Here is a 27,121-nt window from a genome sequence, read left to right on the forward strand (position 1 = left end):
GTCGCTGCATCTCAAAAAAGATATAGTTGCAATGGAGAAGGTACAGAGAAGGGCAGACCTAGAGAACAGTTCCCCTATGAGGAAAGACTAAAGAGGTTAGGACTTTTTAGCTTGGAGAAGCGACGGCTCAGGGGGGGATATGATAGAGGTGTTTAAAATCATGAGAGGTCTAGAACGGGTAAATGTGAATCAGTTATTTACTCTTTCAGATAATAGAAAGACTAGGGGGCACTCCATGAAGTTAGCATGTGGCACATTTAAAACTAATCAGAGAAAGGTCTTTTTCACTCAACGCACAATTAAACTCTGAAATTTATTGCCAGAGGATGTGGTTAGTGCAGTTAGTGTAGCTGTGTTTAAAAAAGGATTGGATAAGTTCTTGGAGGAGAAGTCCATTACCTGCTATTAATTAAGTTGACTTAGAAAATAGCCACTGCTATTACTAGCAACAGTAATATGGAACAGACTTAGTTTTTGGGAACTTGCCAGGTTCTTATGGCCTGGATTGGCCACTGTTGGAAACAGGATGCTGGGCTTGATGGACCCTTGGTCTGACTCAGTATGGCATGTTCTTTCGTTCTTCTTATGTTCTTTTGGGGAGCCACTTTTCATATATTCAGCTACAGCACTATATTGCCTCGCTACCACAAGCAGACCTAGGTGCTAAATTTATGGACACCTTGGAGGATCTTTTTCAACCGGAGTTATCCAAACACTCGACTTCTAATTTGTGAAGAGCTCTTCAGAAATATAGACAGCAGAATGACTGTACGGCCCTATTGCTCAAATGGTTTCATGAGAGTAGAATCGCTTTCACTGCAGAGTTGTGGTGGGATTGTTTCAAACACTTAAAAGAGCTCTCTGGGAACATTTACCTAAAAGAGCTCCAATATAAGTTTTTGAGACATGCTTATATCTCCCAAACCTATGCTTTGAAAGCTGGTATTTCTGAATCAGCATCTTGTATTAAATGTAAAACTCAACCGGGCACACTCTTTCATATGTTCTGGTCTTGTGTCTTAATCCAGCAGTTCTGGAAGGCAATTGCGCATTATTTGTCTCAATTATTGGGTTATCACATCCTGACCACTCCGACAGCAATGTTATTTGGACAACTCCTCCCAGCCATCTTCAAGAATAAGGCTGAAGCATTATTCTTTAAGAAAGTGTGCCTATTGGGAAAGAAATCTATTTTGGGAAAGTGGAGAGAGCCATCGGGTCCAGTTTTTTGGCAATGGCGTAACTCTCTTCACGACTTGGTATTGTTGGAAATCAGATCCTCACTATCCCCTTTTAAGAGTAGACAGTTATTTTTTCAAATTTGGGGAGGCTACCTTCATTAACTTTCACCTAGAGCGAGAGAAGTTTAGTACTCAATAACTCTTTCTAGTTATAATCCATATACTTTTACTATCTGCAATTTTGGATTTTGTCCACGTTTTCATTGTGTTTTTTAGTCTGTCCTCCGATCAGAATCTTTTGTAATATCTGATCAGGTCTGTTAGGATTCTTAAGGGAGGGGGAGGGAGGGATGGGAACCTTGGGCATAAGGAAGAACAGTGAAGTCTCACATTACCAAATTGCGATGGAGGCCTAGGATGCATCAGAGCCCATGCACCTAGAGCCCTGTCTTATATGCTATATATTTCTCTTGTTTAGCCGATTATGGAGGTGGGGGGGGGAGTTAAATGAGTTACACTATGTATGTATAGTTGTACTATACCGGCTTGGAAACTGGTTTAATAAAAAGCATTTGAAATAAAGTTGTCTATGGTACTTGGATTGGAGGATTTCCAGTATAATTCCAACTTTTAAAGGGGAATCAAGGGATGATCCAAGAAACTACAAACCAATGAGATTAACATCTGTGCTAGGCAAAATGGGAAAAACTATCGCAAAGAACAAAATTACTGAACATATAGGTAGGCATAGTTTAATGGAACAAAGCCAGTATGGATTTAGCCAAGTCTTGCTCACCAATATGCTAAGTTTTTTTAGGGGTGTAAATAAACATGTGGATAAAGGTGAGCAAGTTGATATAGTGTATCTGGATTTCCAGAAAGCATTTCACAAAGTCCTTCTTGAGAGACTTGTTAGGAAATTAAAGTATCATGGGATAGGGGAAGTGGTCCTATTGTGGATTGGGTACTGGTTAAAAGAAAATGTAGAGTAGGGCTAAGTGGTTAATTTTCTCAATGGAGAAAGATGAATGGTAGAGTGCCCCAGGGATCTGTTCTGGGACCATTGCTTTTTCACATAATTAATCAGTCCCCTATGTGGGCTTTATCTTTCACTAGGAGTGGTATGGGTCCAGGTTTGATTGGGGGGGGGGGGGGGGGGAGAGATTAACTTACAAGGCCCTAGGCACAATGTGACCACATCAGCTTTACATTCTACCATCAAAATCTCTTGAAGGTGCTAGAAGGGGAAAATCAAAGGCAAATAAACACCACAGGCAAAATCTTTGTCACATCAGGGTCCTTTCATCCCTTGCATCCAGGAAGGGAAAAACCAAGAAATCCAAAGGAGTCCAAGTTTGGTGTTCAAATAAAGTCTTTTACTGAAACTTAAAGGATAATCCAAGCCACAATACCAAAAATCAAAAACAGCATCAGAAATATGATGGCAATGAATTTTGTCAGTTTGTCCATCTTAGGTGTTACCTCCCTTCTCACTTCCCTTGCACCATTATCCTGATGGAAAAAATATCCTAATTGGTGAAAGGTGGAATAGCTAGAGTGCAACTCCAACATGTACCAGCAACCAGTGGAAAATATATCCCCAAGTCCAAGAAAAGGTTCAACTGGGTTACTACAACTTCCCAAAAACTTAAACTTAAAATCCAACTTGTCCAGAGTTGAGACTCTGGGATCTTTTAGTCCAAATTCCTTAACTCTTCCTCTCCACCCTTGCTTGACTGATCGCTTGGACAAAAAGGTATCCAAATTCCAATCTTCAAGGAGATGGGGGGTAACCCTTGCCTTGCGATCAAGAAATCCAAAAATCCTCAAAACCAAACTCTTCTCTATAGTTGAGATTCAGGAGGAATCTCTGCAAAACAGCTCCTATAAATTGAGAATCGGGAGGAATCTCTCTCTCCTTCCTTATTTCGGCAGCCAATTTACCCACTCTCTTGAATTCCTGGGAAGGATCTCTAACTCCTTCAGTAGTACCTAACCCTTTTATCACTGATCATAATCCCAGAGTTTATAAACCCCAAGTTGCCTCTCCCCCCAAAAGGTAGGGTTAAAGCAATGGGAAGAATCTCAAAAACACAAACTCCTCCTATTACCCCTAACTTAGAAAATTATGCATTAGAGAAAATGCACTTTGTGGAAAAAATGCTATTGTTAGTCTAAGACCTCCATCCCGTTTATATGTAGAGACCCTTTTGGGTCTTCATTAGATGGCTCTAGTTCCATGCCCTTAAGTTAGACAGCTTGGAGGGAGATATCATCTCCCCCGAGGATGGCTGAGGTAGTAGAATCCTAATCCAGAAGGGGGTGCTAGGAGTTGGGATACAGCGGGGCAGTGTAGGCTTGATTTTGAAAGAGACAGGAGTGTTTTTGGTGTGCCTCCAAGTTTTGGTCTCCTGCCTAGATAAAGGGAGAGACACTGCCCTACTAGGTTTTTGGTTACAGATAGGAGGGAAGAGAGACAGATTTTTAGTCCTTTTGGCGCTGTTTTTGTGAGATTTTGTGTTCTGAGACCTGTGCCTTCTGGGAAGTTGGAACCCCCTCTCTAGGCGTGCAGGAGGAAGCTGTTTTACCTCTTCGCCCAGTCCAAAAGGAGGTAATCAAGATCATTGATTTGTTTTCCTAAGTCTATTTTTGTTTGAATTGAGAAGGAAGTTTTTCTGCCCCCTTCGTTTTCCCATAACTGGAAGCTTTAAGAAATATTTCCAGTTAGAGGCCTTTCCCCCTCGAAAATCCAAAGTTTCTGGACACCCCCCCCCCCCCCCCCCATACAGAGTTTCCACCCAGGGACGCAGGACACTGCCAACTTGGAGTTCGGGAGTATCATTTGGATCTCAGGTACTGTGGGGAAGGGGATATCTGTCACTGCTAGGACACCCCAGCCATCTGGGGACAAATGTTTATCATCCATGGGGTGGGATGAATAAGTTCCAGGCTTTGGTACTAAGGGACACCTCCACAGAGGGAGAGACACTTTATATCTGCACTCTCATGTGGCTGAAGAACCTGGATGTAACTGGACACTGCCTTATTTATGCATCTTAATTCTTTTGCAGTCAATCACAGTAAAATTTATTTTTAGCACCCATCCTACAGGCCCAGCTTGGTTTGTACATATACCTGTCCCAAAGAGCCATGATAACACATAACTGAAAGTGGATCCCTTTCACATGTCCCCCCCCCCCCCCCCCCCCCCCCCCCCCCCCCCCCCCACACACACACACTACCCCACTAGAAAAGATCTCACCCATTGGGAAAGGAATATGGGGAGAGGGACTGGTTGGATACAACAACCCCAATAAATAAATGTTTTTATGGCCGTTTGGGATACAGCATCCATACCAAAAAAGCGTTAACATACAAATGACTTGGAAATGGGAACAGTGAGTGAAGTGATCAAGTTTGCTGACACAAAATTGTTCACAGTTGTTAAATCATAAGAGGATTGTGAAAAGTTGCAAGAAGATCTTATAAAACTGGGAGACTGGCATGCAAATGGCAAATGAAATTTACTATGGGCAAGCGCAGTGATGCACTTAGGGAAGAGTAACCCAAATTACAAATACACGATGCAAGGTTCCCCATTAGGAGTCACTATTCAAGAAAAGGATCTAGGTGTCATTGTTATTATGTTGAAATCTTTTGCTCAGTGCCCAGTAGCAGCCAAGAAAGCAAATAGAATTCTAGGAGTTATTAGGAAAGGAATGGAGAATAAAACACAGAATATAATGTGTATTGTGTACAGTTCTGGCTACCACATCTAAAAAAAAAAGATATAGTAGAATTTTAAAAAGTACCAAGAAGGGTGACTGAAATGATAAATGAGATGAAACGATTCCTTTATGAGAAAAGGCTAAAGAAGTTAGGACATTCCAGCTTGGAGAAGAGATGGTTGAGGGGAGATGATATAGAGGCCTATAAAATGAGTGAACTGGAATGAGTAAATTTTACTTTTTGAAAGAGTAAACAATTGATTCAAAAGTTAATAAGTTGTATATTTAAAACTAATAAGAGAAAAATTTTTTTTTTTTACTCCATGCATAATTAAGCTCTGGAATGTATTGCTAGAGGATGTGGTGAAAGCTGTTAGTATAGCTGTGTTTAAAAAAAAAAAAAAAAAGGTTTAGACAAGTTCCTGGAGGAACTGCTTATTCTTGGGATAAGCAGCATGGAATATATCTACCCTTTGGGATTCTACCAGGTACTTGTGATCTGATTTGGCCACTGTTAGAAGCTGGATACTGGGCTTGATGGACCTTTGGTCTGACCCAGTATGGCAATCTTATGTTCCGTCTGGCCATATTTAAATCCAGTCTAAAAACTCACTGTTTGGGCTGCTTTTAAATCCTAACCACTTCACTACAATAAATGCACTTTTCATAGACTCATGTTTGTTTTGGAACAGGGACTGTCTCTTATGTGTATCTGTACAGTGCTGCATAGTCTGGTAACCCTTTAGAAATAATAAACAGAGGATGCTTAATTGTGTGCCCAATGTAATCTGTTCATAAAACATTTTTCCAGCATAGAGAAGTAGAAATGTACACATGGTATAAATGGAATGATCTAAATGTCAAAAGCCAAATTGATTACATTAATGAGAGAGAGAATACTTTGATTCTAGAGCAGTAGCAAATACCATTACAAAACGATTATGCTAAGTAAAGAACTGAAGAAAAAGAGGGAAAGTAAAGCACATGAGCAAGTACTAAAAGATCTTCAAAACTGAAAAGAGAATGTGAATAAATTAAAGAAGATCAGGCCTAATGTAAACTATCAGAGCAACTGGAACTGGTAGAAAAGTAGCAATTCTAAAGTTACATTAACAGCTGAGCTCTTTGGAACAAGAGACAGCACAGGATGTAAAAAAGAAATCGGGGAGATAGTCAAAAGGTGAAGCATATAAAGACTGGGTCCACAATAAAAACAGAAGAGAAATATAATTTCTAAAAGATTAGCTAGAAGAGAAGCGAACAGGGAAATGAGAATAGCAAAAAAAAAAAAAGGAAGGATTGCCTATGATAGGCTGCTATTCTGTTTCCTAATGTGGGTAGTAGTTATGATATCGAAGAATACTGAGCCCTGCCAAAAGTAACATGCACACCAGTTTTGTGGATGTTCTCTGCAGAGACCGGCAGGGGAGACGATAAATAGCTGGAACCCTCATGTGAGTCAGATGATGCTCCACTGCCTATTGGCCTCATCTTTGGATTGATGTGTAGTGTTGAAGGAGCTTGTTTGATGTTAGGGCCATAAAAGAACAGCCAGAGTTGACAAGTGAATGATCTGTATAAGGGAAAGATGTGCTTTCTCATAGTACAATCAAAGCTTTACATTAAAGATTTACCTTTTTTTTTTTTTTTTTTTTTTTTTTTTTTATATGAAGACTAAAAGATTGAGTCCTAGGGAGAAAGTGTTTTGTAATGTTCCAGCACATTTCTAACTTTGCATGTTATCAGATCATTCAGTACATGCCAAGCAGGGGCTTGTTTTCATTTTTTGGTCATCTTATGCATATTGCTGCTTTATATCCTAAGGATCTGAGTGAAATAGCATTTGAGTTTTTTAATGAGGCAGTATGGATTGAAGTGTGAGACTGTTTTGTCGTCTTGCCCTTAATTCTCACGGGTACTCGGTGAACGTGCTGATTGCACTTTTCTGTAGTGAACTGGCATAAGAGGAGTAACTTTAATTACCTGAAAAGGAATAATGAGGTTTATGAATGTTTTAATAAGGCCAAGGTGGTCCACCCCAAATGTGTCAGATTTAATAAAAACCTATTTACCACTACTTGGCCCCCCAAAAAAATGATTTCAAATGTAGGATAGTGTTTAAAATATTCTACCAGCCCTCCCAAGTATCTATTTTCCACTGCATTCTTCCCCACCTCAAACTGGATGAATCTGCTTCAGTTTTTATACATTTAAATATTAAAATATTTGTCAGTTTTCCAGAGTGGATGTTGGAATATTGATAAGTCCCACAAAATCAACCCAATAGTATCACTGGTAAATATATTTCGACTTCACAGGTTTATGCCAAGTATTATATGTAGGCCCCTCACTCTCAGGGTCTGAAAAATCCAACAGACTCCTAAATTAGGTACGAGGCCACCTTACTTTAATTATAACATTTTTTAAGATTTTTCTTTTTTTGTCTATTAAAACTTCCCCATGTCAGTTATTCAATAATCCTCTTAATTTTCGCAAACTGTACTCAAAAAGATACGAGAGAACTTATCACTACTTATCTTTCCAGTTTTGATTAGTCACCCGACACGCGCGTGTTTCGAACCACAGGTTCTGCTTCAGGGGGGTTTTCTTCCGTATCTGTCTCCTAGACGTGCTTCTCAGCTTCAGTCATACGATTTTGAGGCTTCCATATGTCTTCTCTCGGCTCGATTACCACATATTTATTCTTCCACGGCTCCCTTATGCCGCGGCCATCTTTGAAATGGCACACCAACTCGAGTGCTCCTATTATAGCCCGAACCGGAACCTACGTCATCACAGGCAGTTTCCTTTCACGTCCGGTCTTCTCGTTTGAGATACACAAACTCCACAAACGCCAAGACTCTTCTCATTCTGTATACGCCACGCAGTCATACATATTGTCTGTACCAATGAACATAACCATATACTTTCTCTCTTTCTTGTTTGTATTTACTCTACTATTGCGGTCCCGACCGAGAGTCGTTCTCTATCACGTCCGCTTCAACGTCACTGGAAACTTAATCACATGACCTTCCAGAATGCTGAATTAAATTAAAGAGTCCTTGGTCCTTTTAATCACCATCACGAATCTATTTTTCTAGTGTTTAATCCTCACAGAGTTCTCCTTGTTCAAAAAGATAAAACTCCTCTCTGTATCCGGAGAAACCCTTACAACCTTACATCCCGGGATGCAGTGGCCAATTTCTCCTCCGTTCCTGTGGTTGGCAATAATCAACGGGGTATCCGGGAGTTTCTAAATCAAAGAATACCAGTTTATTTTTTCATTAAGACCTCCCGGATCCATTGTGTTGAGCCAATAAATCCAGAACTGCTCCCGCATGTTCAAACGTAGTTGGATATCACCGCCACGCAGACCACTCTGCACTTGTTCCACAATGAGCCATTTCAGATCCGTAAAACTATGTTGTCGAGTAATACAGTGCTGTACTAAAGGTGCTGTAACCTTCTCAGTCCTAATACAGCTTCTGTGCTCTATGAGCCTGGTTCTAATCTTCCGTTTTGTACGCCCAATATACAGAAGATTACATGGACAGAATATGACATAAATGACTCTTTCTGATTCACAGTTAGTGAGTCCATTCAATCTTAGAACCTTTCCTGAATTTGGTACTTGCCACTGGCCCCCTGTGACTGCCAGGGCACACATATCGCAATGTCCGCACTCATGATGGCCTCCTGTCAGTTTGGACACACTTGTGGATGTAAAAGTGGACTTAACCACTATGTCTCTGATATTTTGGCCCCTGAAGATTGTAAACAAGCTAGTACAGTGATGAATATTATTAAATCTCATTGGCATATACTGACTTTACACTCTATATTTCAAACGGGTCCCAGGTTCGCATTCTTCAGGGGCCAAAATATCAGAGACATAGTGGTTAAGTCCACTTTTACATCCACAAGTGTGTCCAAACTGACAGGAGGCCATCATGAGTGCGGACATTGCGATATGTGTGCCCTGGCAGTCACAGGGGGCCAGTGGCAAGTACCAAATTCAGGGAAGGTTCTAAGATTGAATGGACTCACTAACTGTGAATCAGAGTCATTTATGTCATATTCTGTCCATGTAATCTTCTGTATATTGGGCGTACAAAACGGAAGATTAGAACCAGGCTGTTTGAGTACAGTTTGCGAAAATTAAGAGGATTATTGAATAACTGACATGGGGAAGTTTTAATAGACAAAAAAAGAAAAATCTTAAAAAATGTTATAATTAAAGTAAGGTGGCCTCGTACCTAATTTAGGAGTCTGTTGGATTTTTCAGACCCTGAGAGTGAGGGGCCTACATATAATACTTGGCATAAACCTGTGAAGTCGAAATATATTTACCAGTGATACTATTGGGTTGATTTTGTGGGACACATTAAAGGTACACTGGATTACAGTTGTATACGGGTATAAGGTTGTGATGGAATATTGATAAGAACATGCCATACTGGGTCAGACCAAGGGTCCATAAAGCCCAGCATCCTGTTTCCAACAGTGGCCAATCCAGGCCATAAGAACCTGGCAAGTACCCAAAAACTAAGTCTATTCCATGTTACTATTGCTAGTAATAGCAGTGGCTATTTTCTAAGTCAGCTTAATAGCAGGTAATGGACTTCTCCTCCAAGAATTTATCCAATCCTTTTTTAAACACAGCTATACTAACTGCACTAACCACATCCTCTGGCAACAAATTCCAGAGTTTAATTGTGCGTTGAGTAAAAAAGAACTTTCTCCGATTAGTTTTAAATGTGCCCCATGCTAACTTCATGGAGTGCCCCCTAGTCTTTCTACTATCCGAAAGAGTAAATAACTGATTCACATCTACCCGTTCTAGACCTCTCATGATTTTAAACACCTCTATCATATCCCCCCTCAGCCATCTCTTCTCCAAGCTGAAAAGTCCTAACCTCTTTAGTCTTTCCTCATAGGGGAGTTGTTCCATTCCCCTTATCATTTTGGTAGCCCTTCTCTGTACCTTCTCCATCGCAATTATATCTTTTTTGAGATGCGGTGACCAGATCACTTTTATTGATAGATGCTTTGACTAGCATGATGTTTTTTTCCCTAGATGTATAGATATAAAGGTGAAATGTCACACCTAGATTTGGTCTGTGTAATTGTACAGACTTGTACACTAGAACAGGGTTTCTCTTATTAGATTATGGCAATCTTTCAGTTTAACAAATTTTATAAATCTCTAAAAGATGAATTTTAAAAACATCAGTTATGGGATTCGTGAATATTTTGGGCTTGTGCGCACTGACCATATTGTAAAAAGCGCCTAGATATGTACATAAATGCAGTGGTTCGCACATCTCAAAAGCTTCCCCCAAAAAAACGTGGTCTGAGCAGGGTTGTGGGCGTGTCAGGGCCTGGCCAAGAGAAGCACATATAAAACTTTATGCACCCTGGCGTGCACCAATGTCTCCTGCTGCATAATTTTGCTTCAGCTATGGATGACATGTAAGTCGTAAAATAAAAGGAGCGAGCCAGGTCTGAGGTAACTGAGGGGAGTCTAGGCTATCAAACCGGGGGGGTGGGGGGTGGAGGACATAGTTGTTAACTGGGTGAACTGGTGGACGAATTAGTGAACTGAGAATGGCGTGAGCACGTGCCCTTTTTAAAATTCCCCGACTTATGCAATAGAAGCGGGATTTGCGGGCCCACTTAAAATTTGGCGTCCTGCCAGGCTAGAGGACTCCGGTGCATGCTTGTATGCATAAATACTTAGGTGCACATTTCAAGGTAACTTCCTGGAACGCCCTTGTCCTGCCCATGCTCCATCTGGACCATGCCCATGCCCGCCCCTTTTAAGAACGCCCCTAACCCCTCCCCTCCCCCACCCCTGTCCTACCCTTTCCCATACTCCTTGTACCCCACCACAATGGGTCATTCGATTCACTCAAGCGGAAGTTAGTTATCCAATGACTTCTGATCCCAGCCTCTTGCAAGGCATCTGTACAATTAGGAATAGGAATAATTCCTAATACCATGTTTATTTAGACATTGTCTTTTGGCTATTTATTGTTTTCTTCTTTATAAATGCTATTTAAAAGCTCTATTTAAAACATTAAGACATTTAGACATTTAAAACATTGTTTTTTTGTCAAATATATTTCTCTATTTAACTGTTGTTTAAAAAGTTTTTCGTTATATGTAATTGCCCCCAAGCAAGTTTTTCAACTGTTCTCTGTAAACCGATTTGATTTGCATATAATGTAAGAAGACCGGTATATAAAAAACATAAATAAATAAATAAATAAGAATGTCTTTATTTGTGCACACGTACTTGCGCGCTTTTTACAAACCGTGCAGTGCACGCTAGCCTGACACATGCACATGTCTCCCAGCTTTGGCACATGTAGGGCTTTTAAAATCGACATTTTATGTTTTGACTGGTTGATCTCTTGTATGAAGCAATTGTATTTGTGGTATGTGCTTTTTATGACCACTTTCTTGGCTAGTTTTTCCCGGTTTATTTTTTATTCTTTTTTTTTTTTATTGTACGGAATATTATGCTAGGTTTCTTATTTGGATCTCCCCTTGATTAGCTATTTCAATGTTTGATTACTTTTCCTTTTTCTTTTTGTGATAATGAATTGAAATGTGGTTTTCTTGATGTAATACAGTAAGCATTTATTTAAAAACAAAACAATAAATGCAACTTCTAAATAAGATCAATTTAGTACTGATTTCTAAACCAGGCTGTTTTCAGATATCACACCCAACACTTCTGGAAGTATTTTTTTATGTGTATTTCAAATGTTAAAACAAATTGAATCTACTGTTTGTACCTTAACTTTCAGATCTGGTGCTCCTTCTCCAATGAGCAAGGTAACTCTATTTTATGTACCAAGATTGGTTACCATAGTATGTATATTCCATGACAGCTGTGGTGGCTTTCTGTTTTGAAAATGCAGTGTGGTTGCAATGTTGGTTCACATATATAAAGGTATAACAGTCAGCAAACAAGAATGTGATACACTAACTTCATACATTTGTGACCAGCTTTTTCCTACTGCACTTACACAGCTATAATCCTTGTAAGATTTGGCAGTTCCAAGTTCTGTGGTCCGTAATGGTTCTGGAGAAGACTGAAATGCTTGCAGGTTTTGGCACTTTTTATTGGACCAACAAAAGGGCTAGTCAAAGATAACAATGCATATGAGCTTTTGAGACCACATAGGTTCCCCCTTTCAGTTGCTGGCCCAATAAAAGTTACCACTTCCTGGAAAGTTTTTACTTATGCTGTTTTCAGATGGTTAAAAAATGTGTTCAGTTTACTTCACTCAAATAATTTTTTTATGTTTTTTTTGTGGTGCAATACAAATATATGGTGTCAAAATGAGATTGCCTTCGGATAGGTACTTAAAAAAAAAAAAAAAAAAAGTCCTAAGCTTTCTGTATAGATCACGTACTGGTACTTTATTTTGTGTTTTCACATCAATACTGCCTTGGAAGAGATGCACATAGATCGAGACCATGCCAGTACAGCACTTTGTCTCAGTGGAAGGGGCATAACATTTGTAATTACTATAAACTGCTAGATCTTATTATAAGAATGTGTGTATTGTGTTTTGGGCAGGGCTGCGTTTGTTAAACTAGCGTTTCCATAATGTCTGATTTTCATCATATTCTATTATTGCCTATACTAACCAGAAGTATGTCATTTGACTAAGAATAGTTTTATACTCCTATTATTTTGATGCCTTTTGAAAACGAATGTCAAAACAAAAATAGAATTGCAGAACTAGGTTTGTTTATGTTAAAGCTTCATGCTGGCGGTAATTTTATTTTCTTCTAAATCATTCAAAGTAATTATCTTATGCCAAATTGTTATATAGAATAATCATATTCCGTGCATTGAAGTAATGAATAATTCATTGGTCTTTGTCAATACTGGAAAATGTTCTGTGAGGTTCAATTAAAGCTCTTTTTAAGTGCACTTCCACTAATTATTTCAGTATAGAATGATTTACCAACGTAGATATTGTGATAAGTAGTGGTTCCTCTTATACCACTCTGTTTTGTTTTGTTTTTTCCTTTAGGCTTCTCCAGCCACAACCGTTACATCGCCTAATACAACTCCAGCACGAAGTATTGACACCTCTCCCCCTGTTGATCTTTTTGCAACTTCATGTACAGCAGCTGCAATCAGGTGAGTCAGAAAATATCTGGGCAATACAGATGTTTTCTGTAAGGAAAGTCAGAACATTGCAATCTATAGAAATCGAGGGTGCTAGCTGATTTCTGCAGCATTTGGTTGATTTGTCAAAATGGACAAGTCATTATTCAACTAGAAAAGATCAAGCTCCCTAGCTTTTTAAGACCCTTAGAGCAGTAAAGCTATTCATAGTCTAAATTTGGAGGCTGCAAGTTTTAGGAAAGTGCATTGAGATTTTTTTTTCATTTTGCTTTAGTTTCATGCTATTTTGTGTCCTTTTTTGGGTTTTCTGGTTTTTTGTTAGGAGTTTTTTTTGGCGGGTTTTCCAAGTTTCGTTTGTGTGCACGGTTTGCCTTTAGTACACAATATTCCCCATTAGTGTGCACTGTTTCTTATTTAATAGTGTGCACTAAAATGAAACTTGAAAAAAATCAAAATTTCATCCAATTGTCTCATTTCGCTTTAAAAACAAAATAGATAATTTTATTGACATTGTGTCTTTTGTTAAAACTGAAAGTACATCCCTAGTAGAACGGACACAGCTATCTATTGGAATAATTGCATGCCAAAGATAATCCTATGCTGAGAAACATCAGGGCTCCAAGTGAATAATAGCTAGTTTTATCATGAGGTCAACTAATTCTGTTCTCTTTAATTACCTGAACTGCTGAAATTCAAATGGTTGTTCTGCTATCAGGTTACAAGTTGAACCCAAGAATTGTGTTTGCCTTGTTAGTCCGCTTGGATGTGTAGAATTATGGGTCAACCAACAAGTTGTAGATGAAAGCTTTTTTTGGACTTTTGAAAGCTAGTCACAAATGTATCTTCTTTATCAGGTCAGAGGAAAAAAATAGCAGTGTTTCACTAGGTTTAAATAAGTCATCTGTGCTCTAGGCTGACTGCATTTGCCATTGTAACTCAGTAAAGGAATGGGAAATACCAGTCATGAGACTGTTAAACAGTTGCAAAGGCTTATATGTGATAATTCCTGAAAAAGCCCATGACCCTTTTGTGTGTTTTTCAAAGTATTTTAAGCATCCTAATTTCAACTCACATTGAATTCTCTGGTAGAAAAGCAAGTCATAAGTGATTATTTTTGTGTACTTTTCCTTCCCTTGAGAAGCGTTCACCTACTAAACTGTCATTCTGTTTTTCTCTATACATTTTTATATTATATCTGTGAAGGTTAATTCTTTTCCTGAATTTTAGGCTTTTTTCACAAATGTAACTTCCTCCCTCACTTTTTTTTAAATTTTTTTTTATTGCATTAGCTCATGTACAAATCATTCATAGAGAAACATGAATACCAACCTTTAATTTGGAATATTTTTCCCCTTTCCATCCAAACTAGATGGAAAAGTAATCTTTCTACGTCTGGATTTCCACAACAAGACCAACATCCTCCACATTTACTAATCCAGCTTTAGGAAAGGCCACAAACAGAATCCATCCTGTAGTCTTAACCAACAGCATCTATCTACATGCTGACCAAGGTGGCAACTCCAGCTTCGTTTTACTAGATCTTTCTGCCACATTCAACACCATTGACCACCTGCTCCTGATGCAGCATTTGGGGGGGGGGAAGGGGGGGCCATCTGTTTTTGTTTTACATAGCTACATACTTAGAAATGATGGCAGAAAAAGACCAAACGGCCCATCTAGTCTGCCCAGCAAGCTCCCACACTTATTTTCCCATACTTATCTGTTTCACCGATCACCAAGTTCAGGGCCCTTGTTGATAATTTGGCCTCAACTGGTTCCAGTCAAACCTAACTATGCAGAACACGATCCATTAAATGGGCCAACAAACATTCCCCACACAGGGACCTTGCCTATGAAGTGCCCTCAGGCTCAGTGCTCACCCCAGTCAACATTTCCATTCATCCAATCTGTAATCTCACCTAATTTTTCAACATCGAATCTCAACTGCTTGGAAATGACATCAAACTCTGCGTCAAAACAGGGACAGACCAAGCCATGGCCATCGCCAATCTCAACGATGGTCTCTTAGCAATTGTCCACTGGCTCAATAAACACAAACTTAAATTAAGCCTCTCCAAATCTAAACTCTGCTGGCTAAGTTTTTAAAGCCATTAATGGTCTTATTCCGCTTTCTTCTCCAAAGCCAGTTTTCTATTATCCTTCTCCACAGATTGCATTCCCTTGCAAACAGATTACTTTAAGTAAGTCACGTGCTTGCATTTCCAGCATTGCAGGATACTTCCTCTGGAATAATCTTCCAGAGTCATTAAAAATAGTCTTTGTTAAGCTTCAGAAAAATGCTTAAAACATCTTTTTTCTAAGGCCTTCCCTACACTGTAACATCAAGGGGTCTCAGCAAGGGACAATGCTAAACACATGAGTTAGTGTGTTTATAATTTTTTTTTAATTTAAATTTTATTAATCATCTCAGCAAAAACTACAAAACAGGCTATTAAAAAAGCCCAAGTGTACAAAATCAAACAACATCTGCGATGTATAGAATAATAAAATGTAAACATGAACCTGTGTATGAGATTTCTCATTATTTATCTCCCCCCCCCCCCCCTTCTCAGTTATCTGAGCTTAATACAGCATGTGGTTAATGTAAGAGTGGTGGCTCGCAGGGAAATTCTGGCATCATCAGGTGTGGCCTAAGATGCAGGGTGAAACACGGGCTGAGAGGTAAAAGATATCTGGAGAGTAGCAGAACTGATAAAATTAGACTAGAAAGGGACAGCAATAGACCCAAAAGTTAAATGGCAACCAGTGGACTAAAGGCGGAAATGCATCCTACTCATGAGTGGGAATGGCCATCAGGAGTGGACATGTTCAGATTTCCAACTTAAGTAGGGCAACCAAGTGTTCCTATGATATGCTAGCCTATCGTTACGGATTGCCGTGAGTTTACTCATGTAGCATACCCTACCTATTCTAGACTGCACGGCACCCATAGGTGGAACTTCTGGCTTGTGCCACTATAGAGCAATCTCACCTTTAGTAGAAGAGACTGCTTGTTAAGCCCAGCATTGTACAGGATTGGTGTCTTGGTCAGGAAAGATATTAACTAGACAAATTTTAGTGTCCCTAAAGATCCGGAGGCGTGAGACTGAGAAAATAAATTCGAGAACAGTTTCCCATAATTGCACAATACTCGGGCATTCTCACCATTGATGAAAGTAGGTTATTATAGCGCCACAGCCTTTTCCTGCAGAGGTTACTGCCTCCCCTGTGCATCTTGCTCAATTTGTCAGGCGTGATATACAATCTATATAATACTTTCTATGCATTTTCTTTTAATGCTGCAGAAATTGAGTTTCTACTGGTAATGAGGAAAGATTGATCCCAGTCGCTGTCCTAGAGTGCCTTCCCAATATCATGTTCCTATGCTAATTGGAAGGTCACTTGCCTTGGGGGACCCCTTTAATAAGAGCCATAATTTTAGAAATGGGTTTGGATATCTTGTCTGCATGCGAGCAATAATTTTCGAATAGGGATTTGCTTTGTTTTAGTGCCCTCCCAATTTGAGCAGTAGTGAAAAAATGGAGAGTCTGATTGTAAGCGAATGAATCCTTATCCGATAGGTGGTATGTGTTGCAGATCTCTAAAGGGTATGAGGTTCTGGCCATTCCACAAGTGCTCCCAAGTGTATAGATCTCTCCCTCGTTGATGCAACCAGAATTTGGCACAGAACTGAATCCCAATGATTGAAGTTATATTGTAGGAGTTAAAATGTTCTTTTTATTATCGTGTGATTAAAATTACTATCTCATTTTTAATAGTTTATAATATCTATGAAAAAATCTTTTGAAAAAATATTTTTATATAGAAAGATAAGACCTTAGCACCGGCATAGAATCTGGTATTTAACAGAAACTAATTGACTGGTCGGTACAATCACTGGTCTATTATCTTCCTTTTGTTTTTTTTCTTTTTTTTATAAAAACAGTCTCAATTTTCCATTAAAGTGCTAGAACTTGTGTTGAAGCTATATATTAAACAAATTGCAACTTCAAAATGTTGGACTTGAGCTTTAAACTATGATAGTTTTGAGCTGTGCCGCCCGACTCAGTGTTTGCAAAGCGAGCAAAATTACTTTCAATTTTCCTGTACTCCCACATGGAGAGTTACTGTCCCGACATAAATACACTTATCTTAGCAACTTGTTCAATTTCTTATGAACTAGTTGTGTACTGTTGAGCCCAAGTGTGTTTCTTCGGCTAACACAACCGCTATGTTTTTTTCTTTTAGAACCGCCAAACTGCCGACATTGTCAATGTTTTGTAACCTGCATCAGGGCAGGCGTTTTTTGCAATGGACTTGCCTTCTCAATAGAGTACAGTTCGACGTGATCACGTTTCGCGTCCCAGCTGCCTCAGGAACCTCTCTGGTATCGGGTTCACTCTCTGTTGCTAATGGGAAGTTCTTTGTTTCATTTTAAGTTATTAGATCCGCGAGTGTTTTCATTATATCGTCGCGATGCGGGAGATACCTCCTACTCCTGATATCAGCTAAAGGAAAGTATCCTGAATTTACCTCTTTTTGAGCAAAATGATAAGAGGATTTCAATAATTGCTTGAAAAAAGTATCTTGCATATATTTTACACAAACAAAAAACTTTTGAAAAAAACATTAAAAGAAAAACAAATACCGGTTGAGGAAAGACCAATGATTAAAGATGATCCCGTAAGCAGTTTAAACAAGGAGCAGACATACCCAAGAAACCGCGGGATGGTATGAAGGTCTACAATACTCATACCCGGTATATGGATGATGGGTTTTTGTTTTGAAAATTAAAAATTTGAAAATTGAACAGTTTAATTACTGAAAGACTGTCATGTAAATTGTGTTATTTTGACCAATGTAAAGTTTTCAGAATTTTGCAGAATTTTAAGTTTTTGTGCACAGAACTTTTAATTTTTTTGCACAGAATTCCCCCAGGAGTAAAGAGGCTATTCTAAACCAGGTTTTTGGGACCCCCCCAAAGGTGCCAGTGGATAAGCGCTCTAAGCTGGGAGGCACTAAAATACCATGCCAGATTTGGCACCTGAAGGCCACCTTTAGTCTTGTCCTGATATAAAGTGGATCGAGCCACCCTGGGCAGCCTGTGCCTCCAGGTAAACCAAAAGAGCTTACACTACCAAAGGGATAGCAGGGCAACTGGGACTAGTACTGGTAGGGTTTGGAAAAAATAACAAAGGCGGGGTAAGATATTCATTTTAACTATAGCTATCCTCCAAAACCAGGAGAAATCCCCTTGGTCCCAGCGGTCCAGGCCTTTTTGAATATTGAGAAAAAGAGGGATATAGTTCAAGCGAGAAATGTAGCATATTTGTGAGGTAAGACTTCCCCCATGGGTAAATCCATGCTGCCTGTGTCCCATTAAACCATGTCTGTCTATATGTTCTGTGATTTTTGTTTAGAATAGTTTCCACAGTTGTTCCCAGTGCTGAAGTCAGGCTCACTGGCTATAGTTTCCCAAATCATCCCTGAAGCGCTTTTTAAATATTGGGGTTACATTGGCTACCTCCCAGTCTTCAGGTAAAATGGACGATTTTAATGATAAGTACAAATTGCTAGGAATAGATCTGAAATTCCATTTCTGAGTTGTTTCAGAGCCCTGGGTTACATACCATTTGGTCTGGGCGATTTGCTACTCTTCAGTGTCAATCTGGCCTACTGCAACTTCCAGGTTGACCATAATTTGGTTCAGTTCATCTGAATCATCACCCTTAAAATCCATCTCAGGAAAGGGTACCTCCCCAACATCTTCATTTGTAAACACTGAAGCAAAAAATTCATTTAGGCTTTCCACAATGGCCTTATCTTCTCTTAAGTGTCCCTTTAACCCCTCAAACATCTAATGGTCCAACCAACTCCCTCGCGGGCTTCCTGCTTTGGATATATACTGTATTTTAAAACGTTTTTATTAGTTTTTGTCTCTATGGCCAGTTTCTTTTCAAATTCTCTCATAGCCTGTCCTATTAATGTTTTACATTTAGCTTTGTAAGCTTATACGTTTTCCTATTTTCTTCAGGTAGATCAGTCTTCCAATTTTTAAAGGAAGTTATTTTTTGTTTTGTTTTGTTTTTTTTTTAGTTAAAATAGCCTCTTTCACTTCACCTTTTAACCAAGCTGGCAGCCATTTGGCCTTCTTTTCACTTTTCTTAATGCGTGGAATACATCTGAACTGCGCTTCTAAGATGACATTTTTAAACAGTGTCCACACCTGTTGTACATTCTTAAATTTTATAGCTGTAACTTTCAATTTTTTCCTATTTTCCTCATATCAAAGTTTCCCTTTTAAAAGTTTACTGCTAGAGCTGTAGATTTACTTATTGTCCCCCTACCAGTTGTTTAAAATCTGGTCATGTTATGACCCCTTCACAGTTACTTGTTTCACCAAATCCTTCACTCTGCTAAGAATTAGATCTAAAATAGTTCCCTCTCTCATTGGTTCCTGAACCAATTGCTCCATGAAGCAGTTATTTATTCTATCCAGGAACTTTACACCTCTAGCCTATCCTGTTACATTTACCCAGTCAATATTGGGATAATTGAAATCTTCCATTATTACTGCATTGCCAGTTAGGTTCCCTGATTTCCCTTAGCATTTCATTGTCAGTCTTATCATTTGAAACAATGACAAAAAATGGCCAGTGTATTCTGATTTTACTATCCCTGCTTTATTGGCTCCTTTCTTTAATGCTAAACAGCAAATGTATTTTTTTGAGAGGAAAAGACCTCTGTTCTGGTAGGACTTGTGAAACACCGAGTCCAAATCCAATTAGTATAGTCACGGGACTAGAAAAATCTCTGTTTTTAGTTTAAAAGTCCCATATTCTTCTTTTAATTCTTTAATTCAGTCCAAATCTCTCTTCAACTCACATTAAGCAGAAGTATTCCTGCCAGAATACAAACTGATTTACTTATAAATCAAAAAATCAACATTTTCTTATCTTAATATCCCATTTTCTTCTTGCTCAACTGTCATGGGTTTTTTTTTCCAATGCTGATGATTAGAGTTCCAAAAAACACCGACATTGCCAACATTTCGCAGCTGCTGCATCTGGGCAAACTCCGTATTCTAAAGAGTATTTCACAAAATGTCGTTTTCAAATCAAACTTTTACTTAAAAAGATTTTTCCACTCACTTTTTATAAACCATGGATTTATGCTTAATCCATATTCCGTCGAGCTATACTGATTAAAACATGGCTCTAGCACTCCCAGTAGCTTCAAAATAAACCAATGAAATTTCATTCGCACTTGCGTTCATTCGTCATGACATCAAAAACGTCTTGACATCATGACCCATCACTCCCGGCTGAAGAAAAAATACCGGTATCTCCACTGCATTCAACTAGATCTTGCTGTTAATTTAAAACTTTTAATAAAGATGTTTAATAATAGTTTCTGGTATTTCTCTCTATTTTGTTTTCATATTCAAATGTAGCTCCAATGTCAATTCTACAAATAACCATCTAGTCAATCACATTGTTCTATATTATTTCTTTATACTTTGCATAGTTACTGCAAATTTATTTCTATTATATAAACTGTTCAATCTTCAGAACTTGGTCAGCTGGATCAATACATATTATTGATGAAATAGAATAAACTTGCCCATACTGAATTTTCAAATTTTCAGGTACTTCACAAGCAGAGTATTAAATTTGTAAATTCCACTCGATCTTACACTTTAAGTCTGGCACAGGCATTGAATGATATAAATAAAGAAAATTGTTAGGAGCATACGTTCACATTGGCATATAGTTAAAATAGTACTGGGTTTTGCAGATAATGACTTTAGGATGGCATTTTCAAGGTCTAAGAATTTGTAAGTTCTCACAGGACAAGCAGGATGGTAGTCCTCACATATGGGTGACATCACAGGATGGAGCCCAATCACGGAACACTTTTGTCAAAGTTTCTAGAACTTTGACTGGCACCTACTGGGTATGCCCAGCATGGCACTAACCCTGCAGCCAGCAGGGGTCCCCCTTCAGTCTTCTTTTTTCCATGCAGCAGTAGCCACGCGGTTAAGGAGCTCCACAGAGATTCCTGGCAGGAAATTTCCTCACGGAATTACTACAACTTTTCTTACCCCACAGGGGTCTCTCCTTCAATTTTTTCAAGTTGCGGTACTCCGGTAAGTTTTCTACCTGTTTCGGTCGATTCCCGTCGAGTTTGGCCCTCGCGGCCTACTGGCTGTCGACTGTACCGCGGCTCAAATTTTTTCATGGCCATGGCATCGGGGTTCCGTCAGTGCCCAGACTGCAATCGCACCATGTCCATAACAGACCCTCATAAGGTCTGTGTAATGTGTCTTGGATGTGAGCACGATGTCCTGACCTGCACAAAATGTGCCCTAATGACACCAAAAGGTCGCAAGGCCAGAATGGAGAAGATGGAACTTCTCTTCCGTGCTCAACCCCGACGCCGTCTATTGCATCGATGTCATCAGAACCGGCACCGTCAACTTCGCGCCAGTATTGACCGGTGACCGTCCGGCATCAACGACTTCTCGGCCTTCAACAACCTCTACTCCCCCTCAGAACCAAGGGGATCGTAGAGAGAAACATCACCACCAACATCGGAAGTCTCAGACCCATCGAGGGAGCGAAATCATCGACCTCGCCGTCGTCCGAGCCGCCGTAGAAGAAACCCCATCCAGAAAAGGCACCGACCTTTTCAGCGACTGGGTCACAGAGGCAACCTGCACCCGAAAGGGGATTGGGAGCTGCGACTCCACCTTTAACGGTGGTCCCTCTGGCTATGCCTCTGCCTCCTTCTTCTGTTCTGGAGCCGGGGCTGCTTGCTCCAGGACTCCGACAAGAACTGGACCAGCTGGTTCAGGAGGCCATCAACAAGGCGATGCAAGGACACCGGTACCGATCGTGGAACCGACCGCTGACCTGATTCCGGCAGCGTTGGCACCACTGCTCTCGAGGATGGAAGCGCTCATTGCCGCTTTTCCACCAATGGATCCCGGGTCACCGATGGCTCCGGTGCCCTCTCCGCTTACCTTGTCGTCGGGAAGAGAAACACCGTTCTGCATCCCTCCATCAAGAGTCCTACCGATGCCTCAGCCATCGATGACGATGCGTTCGGTGCCACCAATCCATTCATCGATGCCCTTGATGCCTGCACCGGTGCCTTCGATGCCATCATCGGTGCCTCCAATTATTCCTTCGATTTCTTAGCCTAGACCAGGACCTTCAGGGATTCCACCATCCAGTCCCCTTCGGGCTCCTAGAGGGGCAGGTGCTGATCCCTACAACACCTGGACTGATGATTCTTCACCAGACACCGATGACCTGCCTTCACCACCTTCTCCTACTGAAAGCAGAAAGCGTTCTCCTCCAGAGGACCTTTCCTTCATAAATTTTGTGAAGGAGATGTCTGAATTGGTTCCTTTCCAATTACACACCGAACAAGATGACAGGCATCAAATGATGGAGCTATTGCAATTCCTGGATGCTCCCAAGGAAATAACCTCCATCCCTATTTACCAAGTTCTTCTAGATCTCCTCAAAAAGAACTGGAAACACCCTCGCTCTGTTGCTCTAGTCAACAAGAAGGCTGACACCACTTATTTGGTACAGTCAGCCCCAGGTTTTCAAAAACCTCAATTGGATTACCAATCTGTGGTGGTAGAATCTGCCCAAAAGAGGGCAAAGAGATCAAAACCCCACACTTCTTTTCCCCCAGGCAAGGAGCAAAAATTTCTAGATGCCATTGGTTGCCAGGTCTTCCAGGGCTCAATGCTCATCTCCTGAATCACCTCTTATCAGCTCTATATGACCCAATACAACAGGGTCTTATTTAAGCAGATACAAGACTTGACAGACTCCCTTCCTCAGCAATTTCAAGATCAGCTCCAAACCCTAGTAAACAAGGGTTTTGAGGCGGGCAAGCATGAGATAAGATCATCTTACGATATCTTTGACACTGCTACCAGGGTGTCTGCAGCCGCTATCTTGGCAAGAAGATGGGCCTGGCTCAAGTCTTCGGACCTTCGCCCTGAAGTGCAGGACAGATTATCCGACCTGCCCTGTGTAGGAGACAATCTGTTCGGCGAACAGATTCAACAAATGGTGGCAGAACTCAAGGACCTTCATGAGACCCTGAGACAGCTCTCTCTGATGCCTTCTGAGTACTCCTCCAAACAGCCTTTCCGAAAAGACACTAAGAAGTCCTTCTTCCGTCCGAAGAAGTCCTACCCACCACCGGCTAGAACTCGCTCTAGGAGACCATTTCAAAAAACCCAGTGTCGTCAGATACGAAAACAAAAGCCACAAGAAGCTCCTCAGCTGGGCCCTGCTTCCGGTTTTTGACCCCTGCATAGAGAGCAGCAGCCAGCTTCCACTGCCTCACATACCAGTGGGAGGTCGATTGTGCCATTTCAACAACAGGTAGCACTCAATCACCTCAGACCACTGGGTCCTAGCGATAATCGCTCAAGGTTATCATCTCAACTTTCTCTCCATCCCACCGGACTCCCCACCTCTACCGAAGTGGAGAACATCCGATCATGCCCTCCTTCTAGAACAGGAGGTCTCCCTCCTTCCCCAGTCCCAGGCAATAGAACCAGTACCCTACTCTCAGCACGGCCTAGGGTTCTATTCCCGGTACTTCCTAATCCCCAAAAAATCGGGAGGCATTCATCCAATTCTGGATCTACGTGCCCTCAACAAGTACCTCCAGTGAGAAAAGTTCAAAATGGTAACCTTGGGTTCTCTTCTTCCTCTTCTACAAAGAGGAGACTGGCTCTGCTCTCTAGACCTCCAGGATGCAAACACTCATATTGCGATAACTCCATCTCATCGCAAATACCTGAGATTTCTGGTAGGCCCCAAGCACTATCAGTACCGAGTGCTTCCATTCGGCCTTGCGTCTGCACCACGAGTCTTCACAAAATGTCTCGTAGTAGTTGCAGCCTTCCTCAAGACTCAAGGTGTTCATGTCTACCCCTATCTAGACGATTGGTTGATCAGGGCTCCCACTCAGCAAACTGCTCTGTCGTCCCTACATCTTACCTTACACATTCTGATTTCCCTAGGATTTCTAGTCAACTACGACAAATCCTACTTAGTCCCATCTCAAACCTTATCATTCATAGGAGCAGACTTGGACACCTCGCAGGCAAAAGCTTTTCTACCTCAACAACGAGCTCTCACTCTCATCTCTCTCGCACACCAGCTGCAGTTTCAGCGCTACACGACTGCATGCCGCTTTCTCATCCTACTGGGACACATGGCGTCCTCAGTTCAGGTCACCCCAATGGCCCGCCTAGCCATGAGAGTCATGCAGTGGACTCTAAGGTCACAATGGACTCAATGCATTCAGCCCCTGTTGACCATTGTCCATGTCACCGACTCACTCCGTCAGTCTCTTGCCTGGTGGAAAAATCAGATCAATCTCCTTCAAGGCTTGCCCTTCCAGGCTCCAGACCCTCAAATAACTCTCACCACCAATGCTTCCAACCTCGACTGGGGAGCACACGTGGCCAATCTGCAGACACAAGGAACTTGGTCTTCAGTGGAAGCCAAACACCAAATCAATTTCATGGAGCTTCGAGCAATCAGCTATGCTCTGAGTATTTCAGGATCGCCTCTCCAACCAAGTCATCCTGATCCAGACGGACAACCAGGTGGCCATGTGGAACATCAACAAACAGGGAGATATGGGCTCCTACCTCCTGTGTCAGGAAACTGTGCAGATATAGGAGGAGGCCCTCTCCCTCGATGTACCTCAGGGCCACCTACTTGCCGGAAGTGGACAATGTGTTGGCAGACAAGCTAAGTCACACCTTTCAACCGCATGAGTGGTCTCTCGACTCCCTCAGTAGCGGACTCGATCTTACAACAATGGGGTTACCCTCAAATAGCCCTCTTTGCGTCACCTCGAAACCGCAAAGTAGAGAAATTCTGCTCTCTCACTCGCAGCCAACACTATCAGCCAAGAGATGTGTTCTCCCTGTCATGGGCAACCGGTCTCCTATATGCATTCCCTCCACTTCCACTTCTCTCAAAGACTCTTGTGAAATTGTCAGGACAAGGGAACCATGATCCTGATAGCACCTCACTGGCCATGCCAAGTGTGGTTTCCAATACTTCAGGATCTCTCCATTTGCAGGCACATTCCCTTGGGAAAGGACCTGCTTCTGATCACTCAAAACGACGGGTGCCTACGTCACCCCAATCTTCAAGCCTTGTCCCTGACGGCCTGGATGTTGAAAGGTTAATCCTTCAGCCACTTAACCTTTCTGAATCAGTATCCCATGTCCTGGTTGCTTTCCGGAAGCCTTCCATGAGAAAATCCTACCTTTACAAATGGAACAGGTTTCAGTCATGGTGCTCTTCTCAATCCCTTGACCCCTTTACCTGCCCAGTCACGAAGTTTCTGGACTATTTCTGGCACTTGTCGGAGTCAGGTCTAAAAACTTCCTCCATCGGAATGCATGTTAGTGCGGTGGCCGCCTTCCATAAAGGTGTCTGTGATGTTCCCATATCAGTACAACCCCTTGTAACACGTTTTCTGAAGGGCTTGCTTCACCTCAAGCCTCCACTGCATCCTCCAGCCCCTTCTTGGGACCTCAAGCTGGTTTTGGGTCGGCTCATGAAACCACCATTCGAGCCTCTCCAATCCTGTGAACTTCGCTATCTCACATGGAAAGTGATCTTCCTTTTGGCAATCACTTTGGCTCGCAGAGTTAGTGAGTTACAGGCCCTAGTTACCTATCCACCTTACACTAAACGTCTGCAGGACCGGGCAGTACTCCGCACTCACCCTAAGTTTTTGCCTAAGGTAATATCAGAGTTTCATCTCAATCAATCCATTATACTACCTACCTTTTTTCCCAGGCCCCATTCCAATCCAGGAGAACAGGCTCTGCATACCCTTGACTGTAAACGGGCTCTAGCGTTCTACCTAGACCGTACAGCTGCCCACAGGAAAAGCACTCACTTGTTCGTCTCTTTCCATTCCATTAAATTGGGGCAGCCTGTGGGTAAGCAGACTCTCTCCTCCTGGTTAGCGGACTGCATGTCCTTTTGCTATCAGCAAGCAGGCATTCCACTTCAGGACCGTGTTAAAGCACACTCTGTGAGAGCCATGGCAACTTCAGTAGCACACCTATGCTCGGTGCCGCTTCCTGACATTTGCAGGGCTGCCACTGGAGTTCTCTCCATACCTTCACAGCCCACTATTGCTTGGACAAGATTCCATCTTCGGGCAATCTGTCCTGTGTAACCTATTCACAACTTGACGTACCAACACCCTTCCGCCTGCCCGGTAGGGTTCAGGATGCCCTCGGCCAAACTTCACCCCAGTCCTAGTGCCTTGCACACCTGGGTACATTTGGTGCATACTCGGACATCCTCAGCTCGGTACTCACCCATATGTGAGGACTACCATCCTGCTTGTCCTGTGAGAAAGCAAATGTTGCTTACCTGTAACAGGTGTCCTGTGAGAACAACTGTTACAGGTAAGCAACATTTGCTAAATGCTATGTCCTGGTACATTGCTTCAGTCCAAGGAAAAATAAGTTTCCATCAAGACTGACAAACAAATTCACAGGACACTTTAAATGTGGACATTGCAGTTTGTAGTCAAACATTACAGATAAAAAGAATTTAGGTGTCCAACTACTGAATGGACTTACAAACTTCATCATTTAACCATCTGCACATCCACTTTTTTTGTTTATATCATCCAATTCCTGTGCCAAAAAATTTATGTTGGGAAGACAAAAAGATCATTAAGGTTGCGTTTGGGTGAACATAAGAGCTGTTTATGCAATGCCAGGGAGACTGCACCTATTGTTTGTTGAAAAATATCAAGTAGAAGATTTACGCTGGTTTGCTATAGACCATGTTGTACAGTTAAGGTCTGGAATTCATTGCCAGAGGATGTGGTTACAGCAGTTAGTGTAACTGGGTTTAAAAAAGGTTTGGATAAGTTCCTAGAGGAAAAATCCATAAACTGCTTTAATTAATAAGCAATAGTAGCTTGAGATTTATTTAATGTTTGGGTAATTGCCAGGTACTTGTGGC

General features: G+C 41.2%; 1 protein-coding gene across 13 annotated transcripts in view; it reads left to right on the forward strand.

The window, feature by feature from the left end:
* The window catches only part of SNAP91 (synaptosome associated protein 91), a 384,555-nt gene that overhangs the window by 228,372 nt on the left and 129,062 nt on the right, over positions 1-27,121 (forward strand). For all 13 annotated transcript variants that reach the window (XM_029595502.1, XM_029595503.1, XM_029595501.1 and 10 more), the window contains 2 exons: positions 11,725-11,752; positions 12,967-13,076. In XM_029595502.1, the coding sequence (XP_029451362.1) occupies positions 11,725-11,752; positions 12,967-13,076 (138 nt within the window). The remainder of the gene's footprint in view (positions 1-11,724; positions 11,753-12,966; positions 13,077-27,121) is intronic.

This window comes from Rhinatrema bivittatum, chromosome 3 (assembly GCF_901001135.1).
Source record: "Rhinatrema bivittatum chromosome 3, aRhiBiv1.1, whole genome shotgun sequence".
Classification (NCBI taxonomy): Eukaryota; Metazoa; Chordata; class Amphibia; order Gymnophiona; family Rhinatrematidae; genus Rhinatrema; species Rhinatrema bivittatum.